The 26,735-nt window shown below is 45.2% G+C and overlaps 2 protein-coding genes across 2 annotated transcripts; both read right to left on the bottom strand.

Moving 5' to 3' along the window:
- Positions 1–13,109: 13,109 nt before the first annotated feature.
- ube2v2 (ubiquitin-conjugating enzyme E2 variant 2) lies at positions 13,110–17,155 on the bottom strand. Its single transcript, XM_047028068.1, has 4 exons — positions 17,049–17,155; positions 15,644–15,789; positions 14,381–14,506; positions 13,110–14,226 (listed from the first exon to the last, which is right to left on the bottom strand). Exons 1-4 carry the CDS (start codon positions 17,122–17,124, stop codon positions 14,080–14,082), a joined length of 495 nt encoding a protein of 164 aa, XP_046884024.1. The 5' UTR covers positions 17,125–17,155; the 3' UTR covers positions 13,110–14,079.
- Positions 17,156–17,604: 449 nt separating this feature from the next.
- mcm4 (minichromosome maintenance complex component 4) lies at positions 17,605–25,785 on the bottom strand. The gene is made up of 17 exons (XM_047028067.1): positions 25,737–25,785; positions 25,406–25,483; positions 25,006–25,158; positions 24,708–24,871; positions 24,370–24,471; positions 24,161–24,256; positions 23,882–23,977; positions 23,504–23,642; positions 23,065–23,285; positions 22,622–22,742; positions 22,244–22,503; positions 21,461–21,826; positions 21,048–21,175; positions 18,804–19,011; positions 18,335–18,563; positions 18,037–18,170; positions 17,605–17,898 (listed from the first exon to the last, which is right to left on the bottom strand). Exons 2-17 carry the CDS (start codon positions 25,467–25,469, stop codon positions 17,803–17,805), a joined length of 2,577 nt encoding a protein of 858 aa, XP_046884023.1. The 5' UTR covers positions 25,470–25,483; positions 25,737–25,785; the 3' UTR covers positions 17,605–17,802.
- Between the last annotated feature and the right edge of the window lie 950 nt (positions 25,786–26,735).

Genomic DNA, 26,735 nt, shown 5'->3' with positions numbered 1-26,735 from the left:
TCCTCCCCGAGCCCACTAACCTCGACCCTGCCGGGAGAGCCCTGTCCTGCTGGACTTCCTGTGGGATCTCCCCACGCCCCCGTCAGCCTCGCTCTCCCGAGTAACGAGGCGAGGCGTCAGAGGCCTGATTATTTGCACTGACCCGGGTCTGTCTCCTCGGGGCGGCCGCCCCGGCACAGTTGCGCTGGATCACACTGAGGGAGAGGAGGAGGGGGGGGGGGGAAGAAAACAGAGGCTGGCTCCAGTCAGGCGGCCCTCCTCGGCAGGTTGATGAATGTCCAGGACTTCACGATCTTTACCACCCAAGCCAGCGGAGTCAGGCTACAATGAGTTACAGTCTCGAGGCTAGGGCCCTCGCCCCCCCCCCCCCCCCCTCCGACCGGCCTGGGAGCCCCCACAACCCCCCAGAACCTGAGCTGTCCGGCCTACCTCCCCCACAGACACTGAGGGTCTATCCTCGAGCGCTCCGCAGAGCCCCCCACGCCCCTCCCCCCCCCACGCCACCACCTCCCTCACCCTTTCAACTCTCTGACCTGACTGGTCTGATTCTACCAGGGCTTACACACTCACAAGGCCCACTATCAAACCAGGACATTTCATCTGTCTCTGTTTCCCTTTCATTGTCATATCGTTCTGATCTTTCCCCTCGTGGGGCTGTCAGACAGAAGACGAGTGGGGGGTGGGTGTTTTGGTGGAAGAGGGCAAGAAATCATTTTGGAGCAGCGGTCCTATTATTGTGGATTCTCTTCAATTTGTTCCAAACCTGTTTCGAAAAGTGAAACAGTGTTTGTTGGCAAAGGCACCAAGGTAGGTCCCATTAGGGTGTCTATAAAACCGAACGAGAATGGCTGGAGGAAAACAGCAGCATTGTTAAAGATACCCCCTGCGGTTACTGCAAATTATACATTACCAAAAGGCTTTTCACCATGTCTGTGCTGCCAGAGGCAAGCCATTTAGTAGATAACTGATAGATAGTTCTGCCTTTAAAATGTCCTTTTTCTACAGTTCAATGTCCAATAAATGTCTTTTTTGCACAGAACTTTGTAATATAAATGATCAATCAATCTATAAGTATGTTGTTTGGAAGAACATTATGTTTATCGAGAAGCTGTGAATCTGGTCGTATACTTTAATAATAATGACCTTTACCAAAGTTACATTATTGATGATCTGTATATTGGAATTTGTTCCCCATGCGACTGCTTAAGTCGTTAGCAACACAAGCCCTGCATCATTTCCAGTGACGTCGACCCCTCCAGAACCAAAGCAATCAATGGTGAAACATAAGATGGAGTAATGACATGGGCGCAGAGCAGCGAAGAACATGCCACGCCATTACAAATGTAATTATTCCTTATTAGAGCAAAGCACAGTCTATTACGTTGCACACCAATTGCGATTGGCAACACTTTGGGTAATTTGATGACGCGCACATCTCGGTGCTCTTGGCAGGATCCAGGACGTGTCTTCCAGCCCTTTCTCATGGTCCGCCAGCAGGGTGGACTACAGGCAAGTCACACCCGAGGAACCCTCCTAACAATACATACTATGGTTAGAATGAAGTGTCATGCTGCTTTTCCATCGATGTCATACTTTGCAATGACTAGCATTTGTCAGCAGAAAATGGAAGGGTGTGTTGCTAGGAAACGGCATCAAACTGTGAGCCACTGATGAGCGTTCAACCAGTGACACCCCGACTCTCCTCCCCACCGCCCGCCCCTGTGACCCAATAACCTAACACCCGGCCAATCATCACACGCTGGGGATGCTGGCGGGGTGGGGAGAGGGGGTAGGGTCACGAAAACATTAAACATCAGATCACTGTGGAGACAGACACTTGCAATCAGCTGACACGGGCCACCGTCAAAGGAGGCTTTGAGTGGTTCTCTCAAAGGAACCACTGTGTGCTCGCAGCTCATCCGTCTGTTCCCTCCAGACCAGATCTGACTTCCGTCCAACCCTCCCTCCCCCTGAAAGACCACCCCCCCTAACCCCCCCCACTCCCACCCACTGCTGCAGGAGACATTCCTGGTCAGACGGTTGAATGGCAGCCCTGTTGCATGTCAGCCTTGGCGGCAGCAGCCAGCAGTTTACAAGGTCCCCGCTGTGTGGAACTGTGACCCGGCCTCTGAGCGGAGCTCCCAGGTGACAAATAAAACACTATCCCTCACAGGAGCCGAGGCCCTAACACTTCACAATGCTAACCTAATTGTAGCAGCGAGTGGCCAGAGCTCTGCTCTGCCAGCCATTCAGAGAACCACTGCTAATGGGGATGTAAACAGAAGGCGGTAAAGCGTGTGGGATGAGGTGGTTAATGCGGACCCCTTTAAATGGCCACTTACTGGTAAATACAGCTCATGCAGTATTGTTTAAAGTTGTTTCTTGGTGGATTTCAGTTACTCTCGAGTTTGAATCGACACCTTAAATTGTTGCAATAAAAAATCCAGCCAATGATGGTGGTTGTTTTAGGTAAAATACAGTATATATGTATAGGGCCTAACACACAACAATATACAAGAAAGGCAGCTTGGTGGGTATTGACATGATGAAACAGTAACCACCCAATATTATAGTCACTGTAAATCTTTGATACGTGAAGAGGGCACAAATACTGAGGTATAAATTGGGAAATGGACATGTAAACAGAAATGTTATGTCAACAGAAAAAGGGTCCAACAAAGTTCCTCATTGTGGAGATGGTCCAGTTCCTGAGATCAAATGAGCAGGTTCTCAGCAGGCTATCAGCATCCTTAACGCTGGCTGTAAACCAAACCCCCTGGCAGGTCAAAGGTTGAAATGTTTGGGTTTCAGGGCGACGCCAATGGGTGAGCGTTGCCAGAATTTACTGTGGAGTCTGACACACAGTTACCGCCCATGAATTAGTGACCTTTTAACCCCCTTCTCTCCCCCCCCCCCCCCAACCCCCTGCCAGCGAACTCCAGCACACCTCTACTTCAGCCTGATATCCACAACACAACACAAATGAGCAAGACCAGAGGATGAGAAATCGAAATCAAACGTCCGGACAGAATGCTCAGCTATTCCCTTCTGACAGCTGTTGATGCAATGCTGCAGACAGGCAGGTTTTGTTTGGGTGATTGAAAGTTATGTCACAACCGTAATGTGGAAATGTGTCCCATCTGGGAGGTGGAGGCCATGTTTGAAGTTCCTGTTTACAGAACCTGGGGGAGGCAGTTCAAACAATCGCTCTGTCTTCACAGCCATTTGGGAATCTGTGTTGTGTTTCACAGAACCTGGGGCTGGGTAAATGACTGGCTGATAGGAAGATTGTATGTTTACTGTGAGAGTGGGCTGGTCACATCAGAAACAAAACAAAAGTTGGAAGAGGTCAACTCAGGTAACGTGTGGCGGGTGGAGCCGAACAGTCGTTTCTCCAGACCAGCAGGGGTGCATGTTGACAGAAAACTTGAAATGGAGAGGTTTCAGTACTAAAGTCTAGTTCTAAAAGTAAACCAGAGACAATTGTAAAAAAAAAAAGAGAAAACTAATAATCCAGAACAAATAGCAAAGAAAAACATTGACTCCACGAATCTCACAACGTCCATCTCAGTCGGTGTGAATTATACCAGGAGGGATTCCATTACCCAAAATAGAAAAAGCCCCAATGACTTATACAGGAACTGAACCAGACAGTGAGGTTGAATGGGTCATTTTAAATAATGAAAAGCACAATAGTCACTCTGTCTGAGTCAGATATGCACGATAAGAGGCAACATCATGGGAAAATATATCTGCAGTGCCAGAATAAATCTTCCTGGGTAAAAACAATTACAGTGCTTTGATCAATACACAGCATGATAGGGAGGCATCTCTGAGGGCAGGTCCTACGAAAGAAACATTCCTGAGAGGAAACTTTTAAAAGCTTTCTCATTGCTCCACTTCCTGTTCAGTCATTTGGCAGGCAGACACTGGCAGACACCCTCGACGTGTACCACAGTCTTCAGTTAGGTGCGCAGGACAGCAGGAGAGCCAAACCTGCCACAGCAAGGGAAGGGAGAGAGAGAGGGGGGGGAGAGAGAGAGAGAGAGAGAGAGGAGAGAGAGAGAGAGAGAGAGAGAGAGAGAGAGAGAGAGAGAGAGAGAGAGAGAGAGAGAGAGAGAGAGAGAGAGAGAGGGGAGAGGATGAGCACAAACGCTTATCAGGAGCAGGGAGTAGCAGAGATTACTTGAAACACGCACACACAGACACACACATACACACACCTGCTGGATCACTGCTTTCTCATTGAGCATGCAGTGTCAATCCTGATACCCCAGGAACGAAAGCTGTGATTACAAAGTCCTCTCCATGTAAATTCATGGATCCAAGAGAGTGGAATGTAGTTTACATAATATACACAGTTTTTATCCTGCTATTAAGTCACTTTCTGGCCATATAGCTGTTTGGGGTTTGTGCTTATATTAATCCCTACATTTTCTGTGGCCACATTCCTGAGAAATTTAGCAGCATATATGGCATCTCTCTTCACTTTTTGGCTGTTTTGAAAAGAGTCATTTTACATATCTCTTACTTGTACAATATACATAAATATTGTAAAGTGATACAGAACTGTATATCTTTTGATACAATTATTATTCTTCAGAAACTTCTGGAATTAACAAGCTGATTGAACGCGCCACGTTTGAAAACCCACTTCTGTTATCTTTGCCGAAGAGAAGAAGTCAGTCATTTGTGCGTAAGATTTACTATCAAATAATGTTGCTGTAGGGACTGATTGCTCTCTCGTTCCATTGAGCGGCCGAGCTCTAGATGAGAGCTATTGTAAGAGCACTAATACAAACCAGATGTTAAACTTGTGTCCTCAAAATGAATGGGCCTATTGGGAAACCGAGGCAAGTCTCTGGGGACATTCCACCGGAGCCTAAGCTGATTGGTTCACATTGAAACAACATGGCCAAGATAAACGCAGATTGGAAGAAAAGGGGTCTCTGGACGCTGGAGTCTAAAATAAATCGTTAAGGCTAAAGGAGGAGCTTAGCTCATCCTCTAAGGAAAACAGTGAGTTTTGCAAGTGAGTGACACATATGATGACTGTGGCGCCAGGCAGCTCCAGTCTAGGGCCCAGCGGTGGGCTGCCTGGGAAGTGGGGAGCATCAGAGGCCGAGCTTCCTCCGTGCTGATGTCACAAGGCTGCAGGGGATTACTTTTTCCGAGCCCCTCGTCTGTATTTTCCCCTCGCGACTCGACCGTTTTAGAAAGGGCAGAATCGGAACACATGCGACCGAGGAAAGTGATCTCCGTTTGATGTTGCAAGAGGTCGAGCCTTTCGAGATCATTTATGAAATGCAGACGTTTTTGTGGAAATCTATTCTGTGCTAAATCTGTGACTTACTTTTGTGTAAAAATGTAAAGAAAAATAAAGAAAAACGAACAAATGCCGATTTTTGTTCAACCAACAATAATACTGCATTTCCACGCCATGTGAATGTGACTCACCCTGATCCAGCAGGCAGGGAATTCTTTTGTATTTATCTTTCTAAAATCAATGTGTTTGTGGAGTCCGTAACAGTCCATTGGCAGCTGGAGTCTGGGGGGCGTTCTTCAACACAGGAAATGGCTCTGTGGCCACCACAGTCTGCCCTCAAACTGTCTCCACAAGTTCCCCCCCCTCACCCCCCCCCCCACCCCTCCGGACCCTTTACTCATGTTACCCTCAACAACTCAGACCGAGTTATCACAACAAGGCCCCTGGCTCCAAGGAGGCCAGAGATGTGATCATCCTCTCACACTCAGTTTTAACAGAGATGCAGACAAGGCCAACTGCAAGGTCATGACAGAAACATCTTCATTAGCGTTAGGTCGTTCCCACCCTCTGTGTCTCTGATATTGGGGGGGGGGGGGGGTTCCAAAGTTAGATCTAAAAAGAGAAGCACACTTCCAAACAATAGCTGGAAAGCAGGAGTGCCGTGGTCCTTTCCTCTGACAGCGGGCAGGCCAGCGTGTTTTGTAAGCACTTCCATCCTGCAAAAGCCCCTGGTGAACCTCCACCTGCTAGCTAGCAAGCTAGGCTGCAGCTCTTGGAGGGAGGCGTCTGCCAGCCAGCCTTCCCCCTCATTTCACTGGCGCCAGCGCTCAATGGGCCCTGCACTTTGATTATTTGTGTTAACAGTTAATTTAGCACCACAGACACGTGTGCCAAAGCTGGCCTCACTTCCTCATGCATCACCAACAAATGTGACTTTTATGAGTTTCTTTTTCACGGGGCCACCCCCCACCTCTCTCCTCGGTTCTTGCCGGGCCGTCTCACTCTCTGCTCTCCACAGACAGTCATGACCCCCCCCCCCCCTCCTTTCCCAGTCCCCCGCCTTCTTTCCAACCCCACCTCCCCCACTTGCTCGCTGGTCCTAATCTCTTCCACATCTTGCAGGAGAGAGTTATTTCTGGCTCCTCTGTTCCCAGTGTTTGCATTATCAGGAATACATTTCATGTCAATTTATGGTTGGTTAATACCGCTGAGACTCTTTCTTAGGGAGATTTGCACTTCAGTTGAAAAGAAAGCTTAACCCACAAAAAAAAGTCCTGTCACATTTTGAAACAACTTTTCCAGTTGGATCAGGGCTCACAAAAAGAACCACTGAGATGAATTAAAGGAATAAGTGTTTCATAAGCCTACTTATAGTCAAAATTACACACAGTAAAAAATACAGACAGTTTATTGACTCTTGGTTTTATTTCTTGAAAAATTCTCAAACCCCTAAGGACTGCTGCACTGATTTCGAAAAGTGAGACAGAGCTTAAAACACTGCAAGTATTCGCGTGTTGGGAATGAAATAACTACAATGTCTTCTCCTTTTATCAAGATCTCCACACTCAGCGCTTTGAGGAGCAAGCCTGTCTTCGGGCTGTTTCATGGAGAGCCCATGATGTGAGTGAGCAGCCTGGATGTTGATGGCTAGTTAGCAGGGAGACTGATACTTGAGGGCTGGGAAGGAACAGTGCTGAGAGAGCAGAAACCAGCCGCACACGCATGAGCTCATGCCAGAACTATGCTAGCAGAAAGCCGCAGGAGCCATGGAAATATTTGGATGTCTCTTTTTGCTCTTTTCCTAGTGTGCAGTGTAACCGAGTGCATCATCTTTTATGGTAAGAGGCACGTTTTCATGTGGCTGGGGGCTGAATGCTAAGATGTTGGTCTCTTGTTTTTTGTTGAATATTCAACTACTCGACATGAGCAAACAATGACCCAGTCCACCCGAGGCCACACCAACTGTCCTGTTGTTTGAACCCTGATACAAATGTCTTGATCCTAGGATGAAACTCTAACCAAAGCTTTCCCAGTATGGTCAGAGGTATGTGTTTAATCAGATTTGTAGGGATCGCACTGTCTAGTTTGTATCCTATAATTGGTTATAAACACATAAAAATGACTTTAACATAATCATATTTGCCTCACGAGCGTCAGTTGGGCTGGCTGCATTAACGAATGTGAAGACTTGGTAGGATCTCTCATCTCACACCCTTTGAAATGTGATCTTGCAAACAGTATTCAATCTGACGAGGGACTTGTGGATGCTGTCGAAGACAACCATCTTCCAAAGATTCTTTTGTGGGGAGGCGTGTGATTTTCTTGCAGGCTCTTCATGTGTTATTGAGTCCTCGATATTAACTTTGGTTGAGCCTCATGTGTCTCTCCCTCTATTTCTATGTCTACAATTCTATTTCCCTTCTCTTCCTTTCTGCCTAAATCCTCTTGTCCAATAGGCCAATTTTTACTTATGTTTCCCTCTGTGAAGCATATACTGAGACGACCTCAAACAAAACACTGAACACTGAATCGACTACTAATTAACATAATTGAGAAGCAAAAGAAGAAGAAAAAAAGCACATCCGCTATCGTTTTCTGCACACACACAATTCAAAGCCGGGATGACAAAGGCCAGGAGTGGGGGACTGTGAGAGGACGGTCGTGAGGGGATGCTCCTGGGGACACCAGGCTCCAGCGGGCCCCGGCAGCACACGGGCCAGGATTCCCTCCTCTTCCTTCCCTGTATTGTCCCTCTTCCTGCGGGGCCAGGATCTCCTCTCGGTGGCCATCGCTGCCACAATAGCACCAGCAGGCACTGGGCATGAGGGGGTGACCACGGGGACAGCGGCGGTCAGCTTGACAGGATGTGACACACATCTCTCAACAATTAACGACTACAAAGCGCTGTCTGACACGGCGCGACAGGCTAATGTGACATTAGCACGGTGACGGTCCCTGGCTGACAGACATGATCACACCCAACCATCACAAGGAGCAGAAGAACAACAATGTGAATGGTGGCGGTGTGTAATTATTATTGAGGGCATGAATGAGGTACCCGGATATGATGGGGTCTGTCCAAAATAAACGATGGTTCCACCTTCTGGATATGTCAAATGAGTGCCGTTCAAATTGAGGGGAATGGAATAGATTCATTTTCAAGGATTAGCCTATTGCAAGGTATTCAGAACAGCGCCCCTCCAAAAAAACTATGTAAACAGCAAAATGAATATCCAAGCAGATGAATAAAACCATTACATAAATAGGATGGCTGTCTCTTCAAGGCATCAGGCATGATAGCACAATTCAGTGCATAATAAGTCACTGGGAGCAAGAGCAGATACGGATGGTGACATGATGGTTCAAACAATGTGGACATGTTGTCCGGAACAGTCTTTGTGACCGTAGGGGAAAAAGCAGAGGCAGCAGGCCGGTACTTCTGTTCCCCAGTTTGCTTATCATGCACAGTCCTCTCAGTGTTAATGATAATATTACTGATGGCATGGGTGAGAGAAAGGGATTAGTGCTTATACTGCTGGATGAGGGTCGCCGACTGGCTGGTATACATATGGGATTTGACTTGACTTTCTTTAAACACGGCAAATGGGAAGCCAAAATCTTTTTCATTTAAGAGCAATTAAGTGGATCCCAGAATCACTGGCTCCAGCATGCCGCCGACTTTTTTTTATTTTCTGTTTTTTTACTATCCATTTCCTCTCGCCTTGCGCCAGCAGCAGGAACGCTCACTTTCTCTCACAAAGCCACATTTCCAATGCCAGAATCACACAAGGACCACCACGATTAAGTGCAAGCCTTGCTTCCCTAAACATGTGAGACATAATAAGGCCCTAACACTGGAGAAGTGTTGTGTTCCAACATTTATGTGAGGTAATTAAAAACATCCAGCGGTAATTTAATAGTTCCCGCTGAGGAGAGACATGAAGTCTACTGACTTTTTCTCTGTGTAAATAACTTGGAATGCAACGAGTACACAGATTATTTGTTCATCTTTTTCTCTTTCAAGAAGTCTACTGACTTTTTCTCTCCAACATTCAGGCTCTCAAGATCACACTGGGGATTTCATCAGGAAGTACATGTAAGGAACTTGCATACTTGTTCCACACATTCTGTTTATTGTCATATACTGTTTATATCAGGCTAACATATGAATCAGTGGCTGCCCCTGAATAGAGGCTGTCTCTCTGTGAGCCTACATTCCAACAAGCAGAAGCACAAATAACCTTGAGCAAACACTGAGGCATGTCTTCATGCAGACTGCTCTGTGAAGCGCTGCTCTGCGAAGCGGTGCTCTGTGAAGCGCTGCTCTGTGAAGTGCTGCTCTGTGCTGGTCTTTGAAGCGCTGCTCTGTGAAGCGCTGCTCTGTGAAGCGCTGCTCTATGAAGTGTGGCTCTGTGCTGTTCTGTGAAGTGCTGCTCTGCAAAGCGTTGCTCTGCTCTGTGAAGTGCTACTCTGTGAAGTGCCACTGTGCTGCTCTGTGAAGCGCTGCTCTGTGAAGTGCTGCTCTGTGAAGCGCTGCTCTGTGAAGTGCTGCTCTGCAAAGTGCTGCTCTGTGAAGTGCTGCTCTGTGAAGTGCTGCTCTGTGCTGCTCTGCGAAGCGCTGCTCTGTGAAGTGCATGTCAATAGCTCAGGGAGACCCGAGTGCAGCTGACATGTGGTTCCAATCGCTCTCTTTTCTCACAGTAAGAGGAGGCCATTCATGTACCTCACTGTAAATACAGGACTTCAACACACACCAGACCTTGACTGTTTTCACAGCACAAAACCTGAATATGTAAGCAATTCCCATCAGAATAAACAATGCGATTCTGTTACCAATTGAAGTCTTTTTTTTAATAAACTATAGATAAACAACTACTTGAAAAGAGAAACCCTGGCTGGGACACTGTCTCCCATTCACTATTCCACCTCCCCATGTTGATAGAAATGTAGGCTGAGTGTCCTGGGGGTGCAATTTCCCCCAGTTTCAAACTATATTCTACACCACATTTTTCAAGCATGTCATATTATGTAAAATGTATGCGTAGGACATCATTAGCATGACAAAGCTGAACAAAAGAAAATAAGGAATATTTCATAAGGATGCTTTCTTTTTTTTACACATTCTTTCCATGGCCATAAAGAAGACAAAGCTATTTACAGTATGAACAGACAGAAGACATGACCTCTTGGCCCCCTGGCGGCAGGGGAGGGGGGCGGGGTGGTTGGGGAGGGGTGGTTGAGTTGGGGGTGCAAGGCAAGAACTCACTAAGGAGTTGTGGCTCCAGAAGCCGGTCACAGTAGACTAGCACTCATGTTCTCCTGACATTCCTTCCCAACTTAGATCACTGAGCAGTCTCAGGCTAGGTCGAGTCATTCCAACCCAAAACTAACGTTTACCCATTTCTCTCCCTGTCTGAGTGTGACACTGCACACTCCAGAACTGGAGCAGAACTGGAATAAAACATGAAATCATCTCGGTAAGCCTCCAATCCAGTTTTCTTGCATAGAGCTAGGAGATAAAAGAAAAGGGATTTGACAGATGCTTTGTTCAGATGACCGAGTTTGAAATTCAGATTAGCCTGATGGGTTGGGGGTTAAACCGTCAGGTACGACTTGGCTGCTCTGAAGAAGACGAGTTTCTCTCGAGTTAAAGCGTAGAAGGCTTAGTTTGAATGATAATACATTGGAGGACGTCTCTGGTGTGTGAAGAGTCACACAGGCAGGGTGGCAGCTATGTACTACAGTATTGGACGGGCCTGACAGTCATAATCTTTCAGGAGCAGCAGACAGAACTGAGTTCTCCAACTCCTCTAAAATTATTTTAGTCTTTTGCCCTTTGTGTCATAGACTGAAGGTCTGGTGTGTCCCATATGTCTGCTGAAGGTCATATAAGCAAGGAACGGAGGTCTTCCAGTGACATCGTTTCTGCCTGACACTGTTTAATAACTGGAATACCCACTGTAACAGGAAAAAACTCAACAGACAGAAGACATTTGGATGAACAACATTGTATTCCGAGTGAACTTTCTCCTCTTGGAACTTCCGGCAGGCAAGACAGTGGAAATGAACAGAATGATTTATTCGTAATGTTAATAAATCATTCATTAATTGTAATTAGATTTAGAAGCACAAAGAGTACTAAAACGGACACAGAGTAAGCAGCACTAAAAGAATAAGCGTGCATCCCTTTGGCAACAACAACAAAGCTGCATTCAAGAACATGATCTGAACACGTAGAAATGGAGCCGGGAGTACCACAAGCATCAAACTGTCCCCCCCCCCCGCACTGCCCCCCCCCTCTCACACTGTCCCCCCCCCTTTCAAACTGCCCCCCTCTCAAACTGTCCCCCCCCCCACACACACTGCCCCCCCCTCTCACACTGTCCCCACCTCTCACAACAGTCAAGTCCTCCAGAGGCCCCCTGACAACGGCTGCTCGGCAACATGAACTGGTAAACAGCTCCCTCCAGGGGATGGTGTCTGAGTGTATTTGTTCTGGTGTTGCTTGAAGCAGAGACAGGGGCAGAAGATTCCCCACCTACACATCAAAGCCACACTTTTTGAGCGTCCATGCAAATGTAACTGGGCAAAATAAAGCAGTCGGAACCAGGATTTTTGATGCGTAAATGATAGAAATGGATGAAGGATTTCTAATACGGATGTGGTTCCTTTGAGTATTTAGGTCGTTTTAATATTCTGCTGAGATGTTTGTACCGCTCTACAGTTCAACAGCCGTTCTATTTACAATAGAACTAACACTCATGAAATGACATCTCAAGTTTTCTCCACTGTTCTTTTGGATACGCAGTATATCCGCTGTTTATGGAAGCCTATCTGTTTATGGAAGCCTATCTGTTTATGGAAGCCTATCTGTTGCGAGATGAGATCTCTCAACAAATACAGTATGTGACCCCAGTGTACACACCGAGGAAGGGCGTCTCATCGCAAATCTCCTCCGTTCGGAGGTGATGGCGTGCTGTGTGCAGAGCAACGTGGGCGTTCTGACAGTGCAGCGATGCGCTTCAGACAGGACCAGCTGCTCCTAGCCAGCCGGACGCCGCAGGAGAGAAGCATGGTGGAAGGTTATCCCAGGCCAGGGGTAGTGGCCTGTCGGGAACCAACCCACCCCATCCTCAGTGCTTGGACTGGGATGGGTTTGACCTCTGGAACCCTAATGGTTTTAGTGCTATTTTACTTTGGTTCCATTTTCCATAATGTAAGTTAATCATTACGACTCCTGGGAACTTAACATCCATAATACAGGATGTGAAGCAAATAAATGAATGTGGTAATCATGTCGAGTGGGCATTAGATTAATGCAGGCCTAGCTATCTGCTTGTGCAATATCTTGGCTATAGCTGGCCTATTATAAACAGTACTCTGATTATTCCAGATGGTAATCCATCCACAAAGCAATTGCTTTAGATTCAGAAATTAATCTTTGGACCCATTTAAGCATGAAAAACATAGAATGTGCACAATAGGCTATATACTGGCAATAAGTGTAGTTTGTTTAACTTCATAGTGAAACAACAGAATTGTGAATACAAGAAAAAGGAAACAGTAACAACAGTAAAAGGCTAAAGTATACTGCAGACCAGAGCATCATTACTGTCACTGCAGACCAGAGCATCATTACTGTCACTGCAGACCAGAGCATCATTACTGTCACTGCAGACCAGAGCATCATTACTGTCACTGCACACCAGAGCATCATTACTGTCACTGCAGACCAGAGCATCATTACTGTCACTGCACACCAGAGCATCATTACTGTCACTGCAGACCAGAGCATCATTACTGTCACTGCAGAACAGAAAAATCTATCATTTCTGTATGTAACTTAATTCTCAGACTGAATTTTATTTCAGAAATCCACATTTGGATCCAGGTTCTTTTTAACTTCATCAAATGTAATATCTTTATTGAGAACAGGCTTCAAAACCTGTTACATGTCAAACAGCAGGGAAAAACATTGGTACAGTGTCAAACTCAGATAAAAAAACAAAATAAAACATCTTGTGACACTACTGTTCCACTAAAGCCACTTAATATTTATATATGCAGCATATTCCCATATCCTTCCTAAATTGAGCATTCTAAATTAAATCAAAACTTGTGTATAGCCTTCTGTCAGGCCAAACCTTACCCTTTCAAACATAAATGTTACTGTCAAAGTAACCTGATGAGAGGAACAACTTGTAACCACTTGATTAAAATCAAGTGAGCCTGTGACTTTCTTGAACAAAAATCTAAATAATCAAACATAACGAACAAGGGTGTTTTGGAATCATGTGAATACAGGTATAAAAAGGCTTTGTAAAACAAAAAGGGCCCGTCATTCACAACAGGCTTCAAATTGTAAGGTAATGAGCAGCATGAAACATATTGGTACTGTGTTAAACACTGATATAAAAAAAGCTAAAACAATACACACTCGTTTTAAAGAACAGACACATTTCTATAAGTATCTGATACCTGCTTATTTATAGACTCATTGACATGTCAAGCCATTGTTCATTACATTTTCCAGACTCCAAAACAGCCTTCAGCTGGTGTCATGCTTCTCTTTAAAAGCCAGCAATTACCATTCTAAAGTTTACTGTCAAAGTAACTTTGATAAATTGACGACTTTGTGCAATTACACTTAATTCAATATTAGTCATTGCCTTGCTGTGGGGACATTTCCAAGTGAATAATCAAGTCCAGCCTTGTCTTCAGACATAACTGTCAACGTATGAAGTGAGCATCTGTCATGATGAACACCACTTTTACAAGGGTTCAAGACAGAGGGTCAAAACATTCTAGTACAATTAATTGCTGTAGGTTTGTCCTTCGGGTGGCTGTGGAAGCTTCATATTCTCTTTGGACATCATTAGACGCCGTAACTCGTGAAGAACAAATTTAATGCTAAACGAATTTTGCCATTTTGCCAGAATTGGTATGCTACGTGCATCCACCTGAGAGAGAGAAAGGGAGAGGAGAAACGAGAGGGAAAACACTCAGTAACTAACCTTGATGAGCTCTTAATTGACTACTTCATTGACACGCTTGCCATTATGCAGAATAATGTAAATCGGTCAAGTTATAAAGTTCAAACATGAATTGACTTACCGTCCCATTTGAATTATTTATCCCATTCATGCAAATTTTGGTCACAAATCTAAATGTGGGAGGTGCCTCTGGGTATTTAGGTCCACATTCCATATTCAGACTGTATATCCTGTTCTCATAATTAGTCTGGAATAGAAAGGGAAACACAAAACATAATGGGGATTATAATAATAATAAAACAGGATTAACCTAATCTCTTTTTTATATTAAATGATTTACTGCAGTTTCCAAACCCGTTCGCACTTGCTCCCTTACCTCCCACCTCCTACCATAAACGTAGGGCTTTGGACAAGATGGTAAAGACATAGTGCCGGTTCGATAAGGTTGTGTGTGTGTGTGGCTATATCTAGTAGTGATGGGAAGTTCGGTTCTTTTTACTGATTCGGTTCTTTGAATCTCGTTCAGTAAAATGAACGAATCTTTTTTCGAGTCATTTGTTCATTTCAGGGGGGGGGGGGGGGGGGGGGGGGGGTTGGGGGCTATACGTCCACTGCAAAGGACGTATAGCCCCTATACGTCCACTGTAGGTTAGTGCATGACATGTGCACCAGCAAATACTATTTCAAAATAAATTCCTGCATTAAAATAATGTATCATGAGTTTGTATGATTTGGTCATGTATTATCACACTAGCATTTAATTATCACGTCAAACAATTACACTGCACTAAACTGTAAGTGTAAATGTAAAGTGAAAATAACAAAACCAGTCAGTATGATGACTTGAGCGAATATCATTCATTCACGTCTTACTAAAACAGCGGCCACGCGAAAGGGAATAAGGAAACTGTTTCCTCTACTAAAAAATACAATGCGGGTCACGTGAAAAAAGGATCCAAAGACTCGTAGAAAGACCGAGTCGGGGAAGGAACTAATCATTCGTTTCCTCTAGCTACAGAGCCTATGCAGGTCACGTGAAAAATGATCCAAAGACTCGTAGAAAGACCGAGTCGGGAAAGGAACGAATCGTTCGTTTCCTCTTGCTACAGCCTGTACAGGTCACGTGAAAAATGATCCAAAGACTCGTAGAAAGACCGAGTCGGGAAAGGAACGAATCGTTCGTTTCCTCTAGCTACAGAGCCTATGCAGGTCACGTGAAAAATGATCCAAAGACTCGTAGAAAGACCGAGTCGGGAAATGAACGAATCACTCGTTGAGAGGACTCGTTACTCCCGAGTCCTTATAAGGATTCGTTCAAAATGAACGAATCGTTCACGAACGACACATCACTAATATCTAGTGCCTTTGGGGCTGCTTTGCTTACACGTGGTGGTCCCAGAATCATGCCTGTCCACCGTGTGAGTGTCCTGTCTTCATCGTCTTCAAGCCCCCAGCTGACTGTGCCATCTCCACCCTTCTGGCCCTCTTCCAATTCCTCCAACAAACGAAAATTGCGTGGAACTTTAATTCCTAGAAAATATCGAAGCAAACACAAATCCGTAGCTATAAAGGCCAGAGCTTGACAATATTTCAGATGCAAAAAGACAAGGAGACATTTTCAGTTTTATTCATTGAACACTGCCTTTCACTTATTTCAAATGACGGAGGGTTTTATGGCAAAAACATTATTGGAACTGTAGCCTCCTAAGTTATGACAAATGCAAATGAAAAGTATCCTGCTAGATTTGTTAAACTAATGACCCCGTCTAAAAAATGAGTTCACTTGTAAGCACTAATTAGGCCTATTAAACTATATCCACTTGAAATGTAGTTTGTTGTTATGGCTTTAGGGAATACGAGAGCATTGGACAAGGAACAAGGAGGACCTCACTGCGCAATGGCATGCTGACAGGTCGGGCATGACAAGTGCAGCAGATTTTTCAAATGCATAAAAACTGATGTGGTATGACAACTCTGCTGCAGCAAATTCCGCGGGTGGAGACGGACTGCACTTGCGTGAGTGCTGCCTGCTACAACTTCCTCGACTGCAGAGCCATTGAAAAGGGCTTTTCTTTTTCAATGGCTCTTCTCGAGTGCAAAGAAAGGCAGCGTCACACCTGCACAGTCTGGCAGGCCCGGTTATTGCAATAATCTGGCCATATTTGCATCAGGTTAAATAATTTTAGTAAAACGTAGTAGTATACGTTGTAGTGAAGCCATTATCCCGTACCAGTGTATAATTTCCACAAGTGGAGGTATGAAACAGTGTGCAGTTTCCAGTTAATTGGTCGAGCTAGTGCTAGCTAGTTGTAGCTTAAGACTCAGTTTTATGAGGTATGCTAGCTAAAAATGACAAAACATTTCTACCACGCATTAGCACTCCAGTTAACCTCGCTAAAAAGGCCCCCCATGTTGCCTAAATAGCTAGCAAGCTTTGTTGTGCTCTTACAGTTCATCTTCAATGCTCATAACTCCTATGAAGGGAAGGATATTATTTAATTAAGTATTTTGCGTACATCTGCGATTTAATTGTCTTCATCGATAAGCTACTGTAGCTAGCTACAGTGGCTGGTGCGGTCAGTATGTGATCACACAACACAACAAGCTAGTTACGACCACTCATTGATTGAATAGGCTACATTTGGCAATCATGCTTTCCATATAGTTGACTAGCTGGTTATTTTAGCATCCTACCCAAAGTGCTGGAAAGTCATTTCTGACCTCTGGTGTCTTTGATTATCTGATCTCAACAATACAATAACATACGAGAATAATTAGGGTTGACCAACCTGAGGGGACCGCCATCTTCACCTGCCAAATCCAAAAACGAGTCGACGACAGTACAGTCAAAGGATGATGCGGCATCAGTCCGTAGGAAGTTTCGGTATGTGGGCGGAGCTAAGTATGCAGAGATTGCATACTGATAACATTGGTGTCAAAGAGATATGGTGGGCAACTAGATAAGTATTTTAAACGTTTGTTTGAAATTCGTCAGGTTGTGATGACTTGAAATACTTTAAGGTCTGTACCAGATCAGGCAATATAACAATGGGCGCATAGGGGTCAGCAGGAAAATTGTGCAACGCACAAAGAGTCTTCACTCAAAGAACCATAAAAAGGAATAGGTAACCCAGTTACATAAGCATATATTAACAAAGAGTATACAGTGCTGCCATTGTGATGGTGATCGATGGCTCAGAACCACTCACATTAAGTTCAAGTTTAAGTAAAACTGCCTTCATAAATAAGTGTGAAAAACTATACAGATTTATCTGAACAGGTTTGCACTGGAATAAAACATGCTGATAACATTGACCATCTGAATTACTCTCAATCATGGGCAAATTACATACAAAAGCATTTATTGTTCACCACAATAACTCCAGTTGGAAAGCGTCTAAGTATACATTGCTAGTTCTATAATCAAGTCTCATAACATCAGGCAATCAAAGATATTTTACAGCTCAGCAGAGAACGCTGCTACAGGGGGTGAGAGAGACATGTGGTGTTATTGACTGTACATGGGAGGCGGGCGGCTGTGTTCTAGGCAAGAAGACGAACAGTCTTCCCAGTGACTGTCAGATAATCTTCATCTGCCAAGGCCCGAAGTGCCTCCTCAAACATGTCCTTTGTTATGGCCTGGAAAACAATCAAAGAAACCCATCAGTTGAGGGGAATGTCAGCTTTGTTTAATTTGTCAGGGCTGTGTAACAAATGTAATTTAATTGGAAGTGAAGGCAGATATGAGGGTAAAGAGAATGTTTGGCAGTAACTTACAGCTTCAGACTGTCCTCGGAGGTCATCAAATAGTTGCTGGTATTTCATGGAAGGCGTCTTTCCCTTGGACTGCATTAACTTCTTCAGAGCCTGTGCAAGCTCTTCTTTGCGCTTCCGGGCCGTGGCACTCATTCCTGTAGGCAGAGAAACAAAGTCAGTCAAAAACAGATCGCCCAAAAAGGTTCACATGAAATGGGGCTGTGTGTGGGTCATAGATATTGTCATCTACTAACAAACTATCATTTAATCCTTAGGTAAACAGTCAACTTTAGAGCATACACTGAACTACACAGCATACCAGTTGTGAGGATAGAGATGTCCACAAAGCCAGTTCTGGGGTCTGTGGCTGACTGCTTGAGGGCCTCGCGGTGCAGCCGCTTGGCCTCCTCTACGTCGATGGTCTCCACCTTGTCAGAGAAGCGCACCTTGGCGTGGGCCTCCGCCAGGCGGATCAGAGACTCCAGCTGCCTGGGGTAGGCAGATACCATGCCTCGGCCACTGCCGATCTTCCTCATGTCTACATAGGCCTGGAGCAAGAGCAGTAGGACTTAACCGTTGTCACACAATAATGTATACGTGGTTCTGTTAATTATCTCTATTCTCCCATTTTTTTCCTCTGAATAAATATTTGTCAATTTAAAGTTGTTTTGTGATTTTTATATATATTTTTATTTATTTAACCTTTTTACTCATCTTTACCAGGAGTGCCAATAATTCCAGAGTTGAGACACACCCACCAAGGGTAAAAACTGTTGATAGTAAAATACCTCAATGAGTGCCTGGCCAGCTTCTTCATTCAGTCTTGGATTAATGTAGGTGCGTGCGTATGCTATGTAGTCTTTCAGCACAGCCATGTCCAGGAATTCCTCTTCAATTTGTTCCTCGCTCTGGTAGTAGAGCGCCACCAGGTGGTGGGCCAGGCGACGGTCATAAGCCTCATCTTGGGGATCCAGCATGAGGAAGATGAGATCAAATCTGTCAGGGAGGAAATTCCAGAGTTAATCAGCAATTAATGATCATTTAGGAAATAGATTTAAGTTACCCATTTTTGGAAAACCAACAATTTATATTCACAACATATTTGGGTTTACCTAGCTGAAAAGCAGCACTTGACAGTTACATTTTTGTTTCATCACCAGTTTCTCTCCTTTACATTAACATTTAGTCATTTAGCAGACGCTCTTATCCAGAGCGACTTACAGTAAATACAGGGACATTCCCCCCGAGGCAAGTAGGGTGAAGTGCCTTGCCCAAGGACGCAACATCATTTTGCACTTGGTTTTTGAACTGGCAACCTCTGATTACTAGCCCGATTCCCTAACCGCTCAGCCACCTGACTCCCTCCCTCTTATGTGTTGGTGTTAAAGAATGTATAATACACTACAGTACAATTCTAGAACTGTAATCACTAGCTGCATCACAGGCACAGCACTATCTATAATTTGTTATTCAAATGTGTGGCATCTTGATCACCGAATGCATCACGGGCACTGTGCACTTGTGAATATAGCAACAGGAACAATGTTTGTACGACTCTATAAAGAATGCATGTTTGAAAAAATATATTGTGTCTATTAAAATAATATATTGGGCTTATTAAAGTTAAGTCTTATGAACTTAGAAGTTTGCTCAGGCTTAAACATTGTGTCTCACACAGGGTGTGGGGAACAGGCTGTATTCATCTTAATCTCTTCATTCCAGAAGCAACCTTGAAACCGGCTGAGACGGCACCCGAGCAGGTGGGATGCGTAGGTAAGAACAACTCCCTGATGCACGAGAGAACAAGCTCAACCCTCTTTTCATCTCCTGTTTTAATTGCACTGTATAATATATGCTGGGGCATGGACAGATTGCCAGTTGGACTTCGTGAACCAGCCCAAACTCTGTTGCGGGTAGGGAAACGTAGACAGCCCCAGAGCTCTGTACTTGTTGATTTCCAACTGCTGCATTAAAGCTGATATTATCGGACCTCTGCGACTCCAGACCACTCTTTCTAGAACACAGACTTGTGTCATTGAATACCATCATTACATATTGGAATAGACACAGACTTTAAATCCTTCAGTGTCTGCCATGTGGGTTTTCCTACAACCGTTATGTGCCACCACATCCTTGCCTTGCAATGAGTTTATTAGTTTAGACAGGGTCCTCAAGTTTTATCAAAAGCTTGGAGTGAGATTTAATGTAGGCCTATGTTTTGACAGGATATGAAACATTACAGAAATATCCAGGGCACTCTGCTTTAATAAATGTAGTCTTCATGTAACTAGAAAGACAAGTATAATCTGAAATAAAATTAAGATTTACGTCTTCAGTCCTTCCCATACCCTTTAACATTTCCCTTAGTTTCAGATAACGTAGGCCTAAGCCAGCCAAACTGAGCCAAAGCTTCTGGTTGCTATAAAAAATATTATTGATTCAGTCAAAAACTCTACAACTGCTTTGCAACCAGAAGCTTTGGCCCAGATAGATGGATGGATGGCTGGATGGATAGATATATATACACACTGCATATATACATTTTGATTTACAAGTCGCACCTAAAAGTGTGACTTAGTCTGGAAAATACGGTATGTTGCCTAGTAACGAACGCACGGTGGCCTCGACTAACACGGGGAAAACGATACATGCTGGCGGCAGGAAACTTCACTGTGTGCCTGCGCCTCGTCCATTAATGTATACGACGTTAGCAGGACAACTTGGTTGGCATTGCCTTCTCAGCGTGAGAAAAACAAGGTGTGGTATGTGAGTGGGAACTGGTTGAAATGCGTGTTTCACGGTCAATGTGTGAGGCTTGAGAACCCTGTTTTAGATGTGTTTTGAGAAGACACAATAAAAAAATATCTATCTATCTATATATATATATACATACAGAGAGAGATACGTAGAATTCCACCTGCCAAAAAGGCTCGACTAGAGAGTGACTGCTTTACCCACCACAGCTGAATTCTACCCGCATTTGGCGGGTGATCGGGTGCTAACGTCAAGCCCTGCTGACAGGTGTTGCGTACCTGGACAGTAGCGTGTGAGGCAGCTGGATGTTCTCAATGGTCGTCTTCTTGGGGTTCCACTGTGATTCCACTGGGTTGGCTGCAGCCAACACGGATGTACGGGCGTTCAGCTGGCAAATGATTCCAGCCTGCACACACAAACAAAAGTGTGAGTGCAACTTCTCAAAACGCTTTTTATGTTTCCTTCATTTAGCAGACTAGTAGAGAAAATAATTCATCCAAAGCAAAAGTACAGCACATAGTGGGATTTGAACCTGCGACCTCTGGATCTCCACTCTCCCCCTGCATCCCTCCCACAACCAGACCCAGCCCACCAGGAAGGAAACCTGCATCCCTCCCACAACCAGACCACCAGGAAGGAAGCCTGCATCCCCTCCTACAACCAGACCCAGCCCACCGGGAAGGAAGCCTGCCTTAGCGATGGAGAGGGTCTGCTGCTCCATGACCTCGTGCAGCACCGAGCGCGTGCTGTCACTCATCTTGTCGAACTCGTCGATGCAGCAGATGCCGTTGTCGCTGAGCACCAGCGCCCCCGTCTGCAGCACCAGCTGCCGGGTCTCTGGGTCCTTCATCACGTAGGCCGTCAGCCCCACGGCGCTGGAGCCCTTCCCGGACGTGTACTGGCCGCGGGGCACCAGGTTGTACACGTACTGCAGCAGCTGGGACTTGCTGGTGCCGGGGTCTCCGCAGAGCAGGATGTTGACCTCGGCACGGAAGTTCCCTCTGCCCGTCTGGCTGAAGTCCTTACGGGTGCCCCCGAACAGCTGCAGCAGAATGCCCTGGAAAGACCACGTTACATGTATTTATTTACCCAACGCTTTTATCCAACGCAACATGCGTCGTTAACGTTATTGCTGATTTTTTTGTGTGCCATGGAACAGTCTATAATAACAAGATAACTGATTTGAGTTATCCAAAGTTTGAAATTATTTTTCTGGCACTGAGCTGTCAACTCTCAAAAGGGCCTCATTAGCTTACACAACATGTTTATAGGGGGGGGATCCCTCAAATAACTAAATCATACCTATTGCACCTTTACATTTAACAGTCTAACAAGACAAACAATTTACTAGTTAACTGTCAGAACTATGGGATTAATACCCATTTTACTGTCACAAAACTGCAGCATGATGAACCACCGCTCGGCATGGTCTCAAGAGGAAGTCGGAATCAGAAAGGTACACATGGACACGGACCTTCTTAATGTCCTCGTGTTCGTAGATGCTGGGCGCCAGGGCGGAGGAGAGGCGCTCGTACACGTCGGGCTTGGCCGCCAGCTCCTTCAGGGTCTGCACGCGTTCCTCCGTGAACAGCTTGTGCTCGCTCTCGTCTCCCAGGACATGCAAGCGCTTCTCGTCCGTCTTGCGGAAGTGGATGGCGTCGATGTGGGTCTTGTACACCGACTTGACGTTGCTCTGGCGAGGGTTCATGCGCATGGGCACAGCCCTGTAGATGCCTGAGGGTTCACGCGTTAACACACGGCCATCGTCAAGCCCTGAAGTGGCCTTCAACTTTGACCCAACAACAACAGAACATGAGCCTGCAAACGGGAAGAGGTATTTGGAGGGACTCACCCGTGATGTTGATGCGGTCTCCTGGCTGGACTTTGTCCACCAGGTCGTTGTGAGCGTAGACGATGGTGGTGTGAGGCGTCTGGCCAGCGGGCATGTCCTCAGGAGACTCCTGGAGCTTGATCTGAGGATCAGCAGAGGCATCGTGAAGACAGGACTGGGATTCAATGCTGAGGTCTTTTTATATGGAAGACTTCTTAAAACAGGATATTGGGGACGTCTTCGGAAGTTCTTCCGTTTTTTGTCAGGGGGTCTGTTTCATCTTTTTGATGATGCATCTTAAAGCATTCATTTTATCTTAAAAAAAAAAAAAACGAGAAGTTTCCCTTCCGGGCCATACCCTAGAACACTACATACGGAAATACGTCCTCAGCACAGTAACTGCGAGGAAAAGCCCATCAATCAAGCACAAGCAGCCCGTTTTCTGAACACCTTCCATGGCTCACCATCTGTTTGTCGGAGAAGGCGGAGCGGTTGTGGATGAGCGCCAGGCTGTGGGTGGTGTTGCAGTTGGGGCACACGGCAGGCTCGGCGATGCGCCCACGGTCCACCTCCACGCGGGAGCTGGAAGCGCACACCTGGCACTGGAAGAAGGCTTCCTGCATCTCTGGGATCAGCTGGGACGTGCGGATCACCATGCCGCTGATGGTGATCAGCTGGTCAATGTCTGGGTTGTACATCATTTTTTGAATTAAAATTATATAATTTTTTTTATGTAATTTTTTATTTGGGCTTAGACTCAAGGCCTCGCCCACCTTCCCCTTTACAGATTGTGTTTGTCGGCGTGTTACAGGAAGTGCGATGCCAGACGGGAGGATGGTTATGAGCGTGACGTCACATCGGGGGAAGGTTGTGGAAGGGGGCCAGTCGGGGTTGGTAACTCACCCTCTGGGTTGAGGCTCCTCATGTTGCGGGTCTTCAGGGCGTTATACGGGCGCACCTGGATCTGGTGCTCCAGGATGGAGTCGGGGAAGCGCTCGAAGAAGAGCTCGTTCACGGCCATGTCGAAGGTCGGGATCACTTCCTGTGTGTGGGGGGGGGGGGGGGGGGGGTAAAGGTTAAGGAAGGCACACTATAAGCATTTGACACCATGTGACAGAAGGACTTCACTGAGCAGTCATTTGAGTGTCATTAATGTGTCGAGTTATGGTTAAGATGTGAAGGACAGTTATTGTTGAAAAATCTGATTAATTTTGGTTTAATCCTTCATTTTTAAAAAAATGTATCCAAAGAAATTGTATTTAGTTGATCATGTCCACTTACCTGAGGGTACGAGATGAGTTGCCTGTACAGGTCTGCATCAAAGGACTGCACATGTCCACAATTCACATTCAGCACAGGCTCACCAACAACACTGATCTACAAGACAGACAATGTTCTGTGAGCATTTCAACCGCTGGGCATCGTGAACCACTTCTACAATATTGTTAGGAATGTGTACGCCTAGGAAAGAGATGGGTTTTCTTGAGAAGGGATTGAGTTGTGACAGGTCAGGTGAGAGAGTGATGTGGTAGGAAAGCCAGTGGGCCAGGTGGGACTTGCCTCCTCCAGCTTCTGTATGTACAGGGGCTCGTTCAGGTCCAGGCCAGCATTCTCATCTTCATTTGAATTGAGGTCAATGAATCTCTGCAGGAACCTCTGTGGACGAAAAAAACTCTTTCATATTCAAGTGAGTTTGTTCCAAATGGACACTGGATGAAGGAGACAGTGGTATTCATGACTGACGTGAGGGCCATGCTGGGCCTCCATACCTGAAACTTTTCCTTGCAGGTCCCCACGTTGACGTCCGTCCCCCAGATGACCAGCCTCTGACCTGCTGGCTGCTCGCTGGCCACTGCTCCGTCCGCTGATGGCTGTGGGGGATGGAAACGTGTTCATCCACAGAGTCAATTGATTATGACACAAGTTATCATGGCCTCCGCACATGCGTTTTGACCCAACTATCATTCTCAAGTGTTGTGTTTTAAGACACGGTTTGAAAACGAGAAATAACAAAATTGAAGCGCGTTTTAAAATCACCTTGTCTGGGTGCAACTGATTAATGAATCTTAAAAAACCCACGAGTTATTCTGCCTATCGCTTCACCTACCGGCTCAGAGTGCAGATCCACCTGAGGAGCCTTCCTGACGGAGCCCAAGTCCGGGCGCTGCCTGGCCGGGGTACCACGGACCCCACTGCGAGGGGTCCCTTCCACCCTGGAGCTGGGGGTCCCGTAGGTAAGCGGAGAGCTCATGTCCACCTCACTGGGTAGAACTGACAGGATAGAATATTGAATTATGTTGCTAGTTGCCACGTTGCACTTCCGACTGGACAACAGTGAATAGGAACTAATATGTCCTGAGGTTAAGTGCACATTGTTGTTTTTAAGGATCCGAAGCGGTAGCTACCTGAGCATCTGGGGCTGGAGAACAGGGCGTCTTGGACGGCCGGGCTCTGGATGTCTGTGGCCGGGGAGGTGGGCATAGGTGGCAGATCCCCGTTGGAAGAGTCCTGAGCTCGGTGTCTCTGGGACGGAGGAGACAGCGGTCCATCACTACCAGCTGTAGAGAGAGAACATACAGGTTGTCATCAAAGCCTTTAGCTAACGTTAGCATGTCAAACTCACAATGTTTACAGGAAAACATTCATGACAGCTCATAAGCTAATTAAGAGATGCACCAGTGGAATTTTCCATTGAAAACATCCAAATGCGTAACATGCGTTTAATTTACCGCTAAACGTGTAATTTAGCTGATCATAAAGCAAAGCCTTTGTGGATGTGAGGCTAGCCAACAACTGCTAACTTACGAGTAGATGGATTGTCACTTCTTCCACGCTTACGTCCACCGGGAGTTGAAGTTGGAGAAGACATTGTTGTTCAAACTTCTACAATGAAACATCAGAATTGTAGAATGTAAAATAAGCTCTGATTTGATCATTGACACGTGTCCAGTAGTCAATCCACTGATACTTTAAACAAAGAAGCATGTTGGCTGTGCAAGAAAAACATGGATAAGACACTCTATACACACTAGCACAGCACGTTTACGCATAATGCGTATGTATTTCATCCATTTGGAACAGTTATAAACGGTGGAAGCAACTTTAACTAACTTTAGAATACATTTCTCAAGCTTACCTCAAACGTACGTCGAACTATTCTAGATATGGCGCGAAATTGTAGATATGACGTAATATTCGCGGGTAATTTTTAGCCAATAACTACCTTGGAGTGCAAACCATATCATTCAAGGGGTGTCAGCTTTTAGGTTGTCGAGTTGATTTATTTATATCTATTTAACAGTAAACATGTATTATGTTTATTGTTGATATATTCGTTAAAGATACCTAAATGCCTAAATGTCTACCCTGAATCTACTCTGGTCAATGTTATTTTGCGAAGTGCAATGTCGTCCCCGCCATTCTACATTGGTTTCTTCCAACCTCTTTGAGTTAGAGTGGGAAAAAAAAGGAAAAAATAAATTATCTAAATTAAAAACACGAAACGTTTTAATCGCTCAGAAGACAATTTTCTATAACCGTGAACAAGTAAACAACAGAAGAATTGGACGTATAGGTATAGATTTTACGTTTACAGATCTACTCACTTTTATGTTTCACGTTAGCTTTTCTTGTGCTTGTCATTAATTTATATATACTTAATACATTTTCTTTCTTTTAAACGTGCGATACTTTTGGCAAGAATCTGACATAGACTTTAGGCAACCATTTTATTAAGACCTGATCGACTGAATTTGGGGCAGTTATGCACTGCAGTTATGTACTCAGCTGGTACTTACTGCAGTGAGTAAAGAATTTCTGTATATTAATGACCGTGTGACCAAATTTACAAAAGAGAGTTGTCCTCCCAGTGTACTTTTAGAAAATTGGATGTTGAAGAATCCGTGTACCTGCAGCTACTCCATTTATCAACTTTTGCCACGGGGTGGCGTATGTTACATGAAAATGTCAATATCTGACAACAAATCAAAGTCTAAATCATTGTCAACGATAATAGGAAACTGACAAAACACCCTATTTTCTGTCCGTTTCCACAATGTATCTGACAGTGAACCGTCTCTGTGTGGGTTTTTCATATGTGACTATAACATTTCACTGTGATATTGCTTTTATAAAA

The sequence above is a fragment of the Hypomesus transpacificus genome, chromosome 10 (genome assembly GCF_021917145.1).
Source record: "Hypomesus transpacificus isolate Combined female chromosome 10, fHypTra1, whole genome shotgun sequence".
Lineage (NCBI taxonomy): Eukaryota > Metazoa > Chordata > Actinopteri > Osmeriformes > Osmeridae > Hypomesus > Hypomesus transpacificus.
The sequence above is the reverse complement of the archived record's forward strand: the minus strand, read 5'-3'. Positions and strand labels throughout refer to the sequence as shown.